General features: G+C 45.1%; 1 protein-coding gene across 1 annotated transcript; it reads right to left on the bottom strand.

The window, feature by feature from the left end:
* Positions 1-1305: 1305 nt before the first annotated feature.
* Positions 1306-5915, bottom strand: LOC134286374 (uncharacterized protein K02A2.6-like). Its single transcript, XM_062847984.1, has 3 exons — positions 5570-5915; positions 3361-5523; positions 1306-2294 (listed from the first exon to the last, which is right to left on the bottom strand). The coding sequence occupies exons 1-3, from the start codon at positions 5913-5915 to the stop codon at positions 1306-1308; spliced, it is 3498 nt and encodes a 1165-aa protein (XP_062703968.1).
* Positions 5916-9493: the final 3578 nt, after the last annotated feature.

The following is a 9493-nucleotide window of genomic DNA, read 5'->3' as shown; positions in this document are numbered from 1 at the left end:
AACAAAAACAAACGAGAGTAGAGGCTAATATTTCATAATGGTGAAAACAAAATACTGATTTTTTCGGAATGAAATTTTTCAATCTTATATGCTGAATATAACACTCTTTATGTTTGAATCACATACTGACTTGCTTTTAGCATGATAAAACGGTATTCAATTCAGTTTTGCAATCGAAAATTGAACTTTTCTTGTTTGGCAATTACGTCTTTTTACTGGTTCTAAAACATGATAGAGGGTAGGCGCAATTTGTTCCCAGTTGACAGTCAGCTTCTACCCCTGGTTGCATGTCCTATTTCTTGACATGTCATATTTTTGATAAAAGGTGCTCGCGAGGGCACCCTGGCCACTAATAAGCACATCATTTTTGAGAAGAGTAGTGGATATAAGAGTGTTATCAATCGCTAAAAAACAAGGTTGCTCGACTGTCGTCGACATTCCATTTTCATTTCGCTGTCATCCAGTTTTAGGATGACATCATTCGGTCGGTGGACCATCCGGACATCCGGTTTCCGACCGAATGTCGTTAAGGGGCCCGATCGTATCGCCTCTTGGGCGGGGGCTTCCGTTCAGTGTAGAGTTGTCACCCATCACTAACGAACCACGTATGAGTGTGATGATGGCAACTTAAAGTATCCTGATAATTCAAAGTTTCCTTTTTAACAAAATCGTGTTTTGGGACCGTTCATAAACCACGTAGACTTTATGGGGCGAAGGGTGTGGATCTGGCCAAAGTCTACGCTCTATACAAATTTCAAAATTTTTGTATGGACAAAAGTCTACTAGGGGGGGGGGTCTGAAATGGCCAAATTTTGGTATACGTGGTTTATGACCAGCCCCTTCGGAATGACGAATCAGTCGTAAGACACACTGAACGAAAACCCCATCCCGAAATCGACTGATTTGTCCGACCATCCAGTCCAAATTACCAAAATCGTGTTTTCGAATGACGAATCAGTCATACGGCAATCATCCCAAAAAGCGGATGACGATCATCTTATTCGCGTATGAGTCGACGCACGCATTGGCAATGGGTTGTCCCACTTTAAACGAAAACTGAGTAAGAAAACAAAGGATTTTTCGATTTCTGAGTAAGACCAATGATGTACTTCAGATTGATTACTAATTAATGGTGTTTATTGTTCAACTTGAAGATACAGAATGACTCTACCTAGCGCGGGACCTTACTTTTATATGGTAGTGTTGCTAGGTAGGTGTGAGCAAAGGTGTGTGTTACTAAGATCAACAATTAACAAAATCAATGACTGCTTCGACTTCTTGTCAGTCTCCAACATTCCTCCCTTCTTATCTCCAAAGTAGGTATGGTTCAAATCTGGAAGGCATCCGAATTGTTCTTTGAGGGCGGCTTGATCTTGCTGGTGCGAAATTGACCTCGACCGGTGGATCATTGGTGTCATCGATTAGTTCTGGCTGTTCGGCTCGACCATGCTCTATCATTGACTCGGAACCGTCCTCAGTGCGTCCTGGTTGATTTGAAACTGCCGGTAATTGATCATCCATTTCAGGCTGTGGTTCAAAACTGGAGGTTGATGGAATTGGAATCGTCTCTTGCTCGGGTTGAATCCTTTGGACTTGCGATGCCGGTGATCTTGTTTGAAGACTGAACATGTCTACCAGGATGTCCAAGGCGGTTGAATCCGTTGCGACCGATGCTTCATTGAAACGGAGCTTGAGTTGGTTTGAATGCGACCTTATCAGCTTTTTTCGTCCATGCCAGTCGTCCAATAGTACGTTATGGTTGACTCGTCCGATAGCTTCAATGATGACGCCGGGAACCCACTGCCACTTGGTATTGCTGCTGTAGACCTTGGCGTAGACCATGTCACCTCGATGGAAGTCTCGTGTAGTTACTCCATGCTTTCGGTTGAACTGCTCTTCTTGGTGGTGATTGCGAATTGCCGGTGGTGGTTGTTCATTATGGAGCAGATCCAGAGTTGTCCTCATGTTCCGACCAAGCATCAGCTGCGATGGAGTCTTGCCGTCCAGCACACGACTTGGAGTGGTCCGGTATACTTGAAGGAAAGTCTGGAGCGTTTCTGACATGTTTTCCCCCTCGTTGATTTTGTGCAAAGATCTTTTCAGAGTATCGACGAATCGTTCCGCCTGACCATTGGACTGAGGGTGATACGGTGAAATCCGGAAGTGTTGAATGCCGTTTCTTCTGCACAGAACTGCGAACTGTTCCGATGTGAATTGGGTGCCATTATCGGAAACTATGACGTTGGGAATTCCAAATCGTGAAAACAGCTCGTTCAGGAACTCGGTTACTGCTGCTGTTGTCGTGGATCGTTTCATTTCATTTATTTAGTTAACATCAAATTCATGATAGTACTGAATCAACAATTTGCCGCCATAATACTCGATTTGCAGCTGCAGCTCTCCAACGTCGGTCACGCCCAACACTCGCCAGATCACGCTCCACCTGGTCCGCCCATCGTGCTCTCTGCGCTCCACGCCTTCTTGTACCAACCGGATGGTTAGCAAACACCAACTTTGCAGGGTTGTTGTCCGGCATTCTTGCAACATGCCCTGCCCACCGTATCCTTCCGGCTTTGGCTACCTTCTGGATGCTGGGTTCGCCATAAAGTGCAGCGAGCTCGTGGTTCATCCTTCTCCGCCACTCACCGTTCTCCTGCACGCCGCCGAAGATCGTCCTTAGCACCCGTCGCTCGAAAACTCCGAGTGCTTGCAGGTCCTCCTATAGCATGGTCCATGTCTCGTGCCCGTAGAGGGTTACCGGTCTTATTAGCGTTTTGTACATGGTGCATTTGGTGCGGGGGTGAATCTTTTTTGACCGCAGTTTCTTCTGGAGCCCATAATAGGCACGACTTCCACTGATGATGCGCCTTCGTATTTCACGGCTCACGTTATTGTCAGCCGTTAGCAAGGAACCGAGGTAGACGAATTCTTCTACCACCTCGAAAGTATCCCCGTCTATCGTAACATTGCTGCCAAGGCTTGTCCTGTCTCGCTCAGTCCCACCTACCAGCATGTACTTTGTCTTAGCCGCATTCACCACCAGTCCGATCTTTGCTGCTTCACGTTTCAGGCGGGTGTACTGTTATGCCACCGTTCCAAATGTCCTAGCAATAATATCCATGTCATCCGCAAAACATACAAATTGGCTGGATTTCGTGAAGATCGTACCCCGGCTGTTGAGCCCGGCTCGTCGCATAACACCTTCCAGGGCGATGTTGAATAGTAGGCAGGAAAGTCCATCACCTTGTCGTAGTCCCTGTCGAGATTCAAATGAACTGGATAGTTCACCCGAAATCCTTACGCTGTTCTGCACACCGTCCATCGTTGCTCTTATCAGTCTAGTCAGCTTCCCGGGAAAGCTGTTCTCGTCCATGTCGGATGTCCATGTCGGGGATCGTACGATGCGAATTTCTGGCCATTTGGAAAAGGCGTCAACAACTACCAGAAAGTACAAACCGTTGAGCGGGCCAGCGAAATCGATGTGAAGACGTTCCCAGGGAGATTTGGTTAATGGCCAGGATTGCAGGGAAACTTTCGTCGGTGTTTTCGAATGGATAGCGCAGCTTTCACATCTTCTAACAAAATCGACAATGTTGTCATCGATCCTTGGCCAATACACGTAGCTGCGTGCAACAGCTTTCATCCTCTCCATTCCTGGATGTCCTCTATGGAGTTGCTTGAGGATACGCTGACGGTAGTTTTCCGGAATGACCAAACGGTTAGACATCATGATGCAGTCCTTTACTACTGATAGTGCGTCTCGATGAGCGAAAAAGGGTTGTACTGCCGTGCTGGTGATGTTGTCGAGTTTGGAAGGCCACCCATTCTTGATGAAGTTTGTCACTTGCTGTAGGACTGGACATTTGAGAGTAGCATCACGAACCGACTTGAATGTCACGGGTAGCGAGCTGATAGCTTCTTGAAGCGGAATTTCGATGTCGTCTTCTAATTGAATGGATGCGATGATGAAATCTTCCTCTGGTTTGACGTAATTGTCGATGAGGCGAGAGAGAACGTCGGCATATCCAAATTGAGTTGTGGACACGTACTCGATTTCAAAATCATAGCATAGAAGCGTCAAAGCCCAACGTTGAAGGCGGTTGGCCGTATGAACCGGAATTCCCTTCTTTTGTCCAAAAATTCGCAGGAGTGGTTGGTGATCCGTCTGGAGAGTGAATTTGCGACCTAGCAGCATTCGATGGAATTTTGTTACAGCGAAAACCAGTGCGAGTCCTTCCTTCTCTATCTGTCCGTAATTTGCCTCTGCCGGAGTGAGTGATCGAGATGCATGCGCCACGGCTTTGATTGAACCATCCGGAAGCTTGTGTAGAAGGCAGGCACCGATTCCAGATTGCGAAGCATCGGCAGCAACAATGATATCCAATGAAGGGTCATAATGGGTCAGGAGCAAATCCGATTGGAGTACCTCTTTGAAACGCTGGAACGATCTCTGGCATTCTTTGGTCCAAACGAATTTTGCGTCTTTCTTGAGCATTGCGTCAAGCGGGCGTCGCAGTTGATGCATTTCGGGCACGAACTTCGCATAAAAGTTTACTGCACCAAGGAATGAACGTAGGGTTGTGACGTCTTTGGGAGGCGGCATCTTCACAATGGCATCCACTTTGGCTGGGTCAGGATGGAGGCCTTTCTCGTCTACGATGTGTGCCAGAAACTTCACTTGATTCTGAAGAATGTTGCACTTTTCTTCGCGCAAAACGAAACCATAATCTTGAAGTCGTTTGAATAGTGCGTTGAGAATCTGGTGATGTTCCTTTTCGGTTTTGCTGTAGATGAAAATGTCGTCCAAAAACGAATCCACTCCTTTGAGACCGGCGATCATGGTATTCATCAATTGTTGGAAAGCCCCGGGAGCAGATTTGACACCAGGTGCGAGCCGGTTGAATCGGAAAAGTCCTCGGTGAGTGTTGATTGTGAGCAGCTGTTTTGAATCATCATCCACTTCCACTTGAAGGTAGGCGTCGCTGAGGTCGATGATGTTAAAATACCGGCAACCGTTGAGCTTCGTAAAGATGTCATCAGGAACTGGTAGTGGATAGTGGTTCGGCTCCAAGACAGCGTTCAATCCTGTTGAGTAGTCAGCACATATTCGAACTTTTCCTCCAGGTTTCTTCACGACAACGATCGGAGCAGCCCACTGTGAAAAATCCACTGGTTCGATTATTCCCAATGATTGGAGACGGTCCAACTCTGCGTCGATCTTCTCCATGGACGTGTAAGGAACTGGTCGTTTAGGCTTGAAAACGGGTCTAGCATCGGGCTTGAGATACAGTCGTACTTTCATCTTTTTGCAGTGTCCAAGGCCGGACTTGAAGACTTCTGGATACGCAGCTTTGTACCGATCGACTTGATTGATGTGATCTGAAGTGGCTTGGACTTGATTGCAAATTGAAGACAGCGGTGTATCCCACAGTTCGAATAGCTCGATCCAATCCAATCCGAACAGGTTGATGCCGTTTCTGGTTACATAGAAAGTTGCGGTTTTGGTGACTCCTCCGACCGTGACTGCTCCAATGCTCAGTCACGGTCGGAGGAGTCACCAAAACCGCACCGAGAAGATGGAGTTGATTTCCCGACGCTGTTTTGGCAGTCCGTGTTGTGGTTGTGAGTGATGGCGATCCCAGGTTCATCCTCCACACCTTCTGCGAAATGATGGTGATGTCCGACGCAGTGTCCAACTGAAGAGTAGCTTGTGACCCGTTGATGTCCACAGTCAGGAACTTCCGCCTTGATGTACAGCTCACCTGGTTGATGCAGAAAATTCCGTTGACGGTTTTCTTCTTCTTGGACGTCGTCGCCTTGGATGTGTAGCATCCACAGTAACCTTCCTTGTGGCCGGTTTGCTTGCAGTCCCGGCAAACATGCTTCGTGTAGGTGCAGTCCCGGACGTAATGCATTCCGCCACATTGCCAACAGGGAGTTTTCGGACCATCAGATTTCGTTTCATCTTCTCCTTAGAACCGGTTGGAAACGGTCGGGGCTTGGTCTGCTTGACTGCACAGATTGAGCTTACCGGTTTCCTCTGTTCCACCATGGCCGTATCGTGCTTGAGGTTCTGTAGGCGTTGGCACTCGGAAATGAGTGACTCCAGGGTGCATTCACCTTCTGTGTTGGCCTCTAGCTTAGACAAGAGCCTCGTCCGGATGTCAGCGTTCTTTGTTGATCGTAGTCCACATATGAAGATCAGGCTTTTGAATTGGTCCGCCGTAATGTTGTTGAGCTCGAAGTCTTCGCAGCACCGGTTCACCGTTCCAGCATACGTCAGAAAGTCGTCCGCTTCGTTCTTGGTAATCTGGAAGCACTTGTACCGCTTGCTGAACAAAGAGATTCGGGTACTGAACAGCTCTGTCAACTTCTTCACTGTTTCTCCGAACGAAAAGTCTCGAGGGTGCTTCGGGAGGACAAAGTTGACGTACTTGTCATGGACCGTTACGCTGAGGCTTCGTAACAGCAACCGAACTTTAGCCGCATCGTCCAAGTTTGCTCCGTCCTTGATAAAGAGGTCTTCATATTTCCTGTACCAGCGTTCAAAAACCAGGCCGTTCTCGGGATCGTAGATGAATTCCTTGATGTTGGATGCCAGAGATTCTAGTATGAATTCCGGGTTGCCCGCTGACCGAATGACCGTGTTGCTAGGTAGGTGTGAGCAAAGGTGTGTGTTACTAAGATCAACAATTAACAAAATCAATGACTGCTTCGACTTCTTGACAGTCTCCAACAACCAACTCAGCCACTGAGTAGAAATTTTTCCCTGTGTAAGATCTAATTCGTGCATCACTCTTACGAGTCGACTTCAAGTGCAGCAAACGACTCAAACATCCGTCATCATTTTTCGGAAACGTGATATCAGGGAACGTCCATAAATTTCGTCACGCGAAAATTGCCGATTTTCAAACCCCGTTCCCCCTATGTCACACTTTTTGTATGAGAACTCTAAAAAAAATGCTCACACTTTCACACTTTGCTGAAGCCCCCCCCCTTATAAGAGAAATAAATGTTCTTATTGGCCGTTGGGTTTTAAGATGTTTTAAGAGAAAAAATTCTACTCAGTTACTGAGATGGATTTATTTCAAATTATTTTTTTTTCCTGCTCAGTTTCAGTTAGAAGTGAGGCAACTCATTGAGTTGTCTCAGTTTTAACTTAACGGAAATTAAGTAAGTAAATAAAAGTCTTTTCTTTTTCTGAGTAGGACCAACGGGACCAACTCAGTGACTGAGTAGAAATTTACCTCGGTGTATGAATGTAGTAAGGCAATGGCACGTCAGGCAACGGTAAGTGATAACGCTAAGTTGCATACATCTGGGCGTTAAATTGGATATTTAAGTAGGACCAACTGATTGGCCAAGTGGAAATATTTCTGCATGAGTGCACGTTTTCGTTTTGGCACAAGCCCAATGTTCTCTATTTCACAGGTTCGGCCCATCAGAAAAAGTGGTATTTGTGATGTGATATTTTTAAAGGCGAGGAGTTGCTAGGACATATCCTACCCTATCCTACCCACAAAAAATGCTGGGTTGGACAGTCCATATGTCCTACCCACACTCTTAGAAAAAATCATGTAAATTAAAGCTCACTTGGATGCACATAAAAGGAGCGGCCCGTTTGAGATAAATTTACGTCTTCTATCACAAATAAAGTCGAGCTAGCAATCGCTAGAGCCGAAGCGAGAGATAAAACATACGAATGTAAAAAAAAACAAACAGGATTTGAAATCTGATCTGCTGATTGAGATAAATGTAAATCTGTTTCTACCTATCTGGTCAGATAGATTTGTTGACATCTTGTGCAATTGAGTCAAATTTGCCATTCAGTCATGAAATGTTTACGTATGTTGATGGTTTACGTCATATGTAAATTCCTAATTTTTTAAGAGTGCATATTTGTGTACTACTAGATCAGCCTCACCGCTGTGTCAAATGTACACAGTTACTTTTCCGGCTCTGGCGCTGTTATGAGAACAAAATTAACAATTATTATTGCACTGATCGATTCCTGATAATGCATGTCATCGTTCAGAGAGAAACTTATTTAATAATTTTGAACTTTGCTCCCATACCATGGACTTCATTTGTCACTTGTGTTTTGTTGAAAGAATATTTTATGGCACGAGAAAGGCACCATCACCGCTAGGTGGATTAATAAGAGTTTTTTTCAGATAGTTGCCGTTGTTTACGATCCTTTCATGTTACATTTAGCATTTCTGGTGTGTTATGCATGCAAGTACTCTCGACAACAGCAATATTTACAATCCTTTGCAAATCTACCTATAGGAAAATACATAAACCAATTTGTGGTGCACGAGAATGATTTGGGTCACTAACTGAAGGTTCATCACTGTAGATAATAAGGCCAAAAGTGGTATGTTGGATGGAAGAAAAACTTACGGCGACTGTATGTGAGGTGCGCTTGTACTGACATTGTCACATTTTGATGAAGGTTCCTATTGTATAGAATGTCGTCCAATTCCAAGATTTTTTTTTCAGTTTATTTCAATAACTTCCAGAGACCGAGAAGCTATGCGATTTCATTTATGTGGTGGAAATGTTTACCCCAGTGCGACTCATAGTCCTATCCCAAACTGCAAAGTGTGCTGCTAATATATTGTGCATGATTACTTCCAAACTGCTGAAGCATTATGACGAGGGAATTTACATTTCATTTATAGGTATGTAGGTAGTGTTCTCCTGCAGAGTGAGAATAGATAGGGAAAATTTATCTCGTCTGATAAATATGCATTTCTGAATGATAAAGCATCGTCTCTCTCTAACTGTCGTTGTTCGACAGATCCAATTCTAAACTAGAACAAACGTTCATATCTTCTTCGCCTTCCAGTGTCAGTTGAGCGATTATGAATTCAAATTTTAATAGCTAGAAAACCAGCAAAGATTTAGTTTCAGCTTAAATTGAAACCTCTCGTTGTCTCACGACGAGACGACTGGACTGGCAGCGTGTTGAAGAAGCTCGGTGATCTACTTTCGTACATTCGAATCCAGTAGGGCTGGACGAAGCGTGATATTACTTGCTACACGGCAGGATGTTCTCATATATTGACAATGAGTTTATGTAGGGTCTGGGACCATTTGAGCAGGAGCACCTATTTTGGGCACTTGCTGCTGTAACTCAGTCAATTTTGAACCGATTGGCTTGATTTTTGAGACACGATCAGCTAGGCACAGTAACTAGTCATGTTTCAAAATTCAAGTCAATCGGTTTGAAATTGACTGAGTTATAGCAGCAAGTGCCCAAAATAGGTGCTCCTGCCCAAATGGTCCCAAACCCTATATCGCCGTACATTATATTCCTTCTCGTTCAATAGATCATATCCGTTCCGCCTACGAAGAAACACAGAAGACGCGTCTGTTGAGCGCGCTTCTTGCTGCTGGAACAATTTAATCAACCGAGCTGAGAATTGTGCCACTGAGATCGCTTTGGTTTTTTCTGAAATGGACAACGTAACGGTAGCAGCGCGTAAGT

This window comes from Aedes albopictus, chromosome 2 (genome assembly GCF_035046485.1).
Source record: "Aedes albopictus strain Foshan chromosome 2, AalbF5, whole genome shotgun sequence".
Taxonomy (NCBI): Eukaryota; Metazoa; Arthropoda; class Insecta; order Diptera; family Culicidae; genus Aedes; species Aedes albopictus.
Note: the sequence above shows the minus strand (reverse complement) of the source record. Positions and strands in the feature narration are given on the sequence as shown.

Excerpts from the sequence above, each read along its gene's own strand:
- LOC134286374 (XM_062847984.1), bottom strand. The coding sequence starts at position 5,915 with ATGCATTACGTCCGGGACTGCACCTACACGAAGCATGTTTGCCGGGAC. Across the intron at positions 5,524-5,569 it reads AAATCAACTCCATCTTCTCG|TCACGGTCGGAGGAGTCACC; the intron begins GTGCGGTTTTGG and ends GCATTGGAGCAG. Across the intron at positions 2,295-3,360 it reads ATCCGACATGGACGAGAACA|CAGCAGTAACCGAGTTCCTG; the intron begins GCTTTCCCGGGA and ends CCACGACAACAG.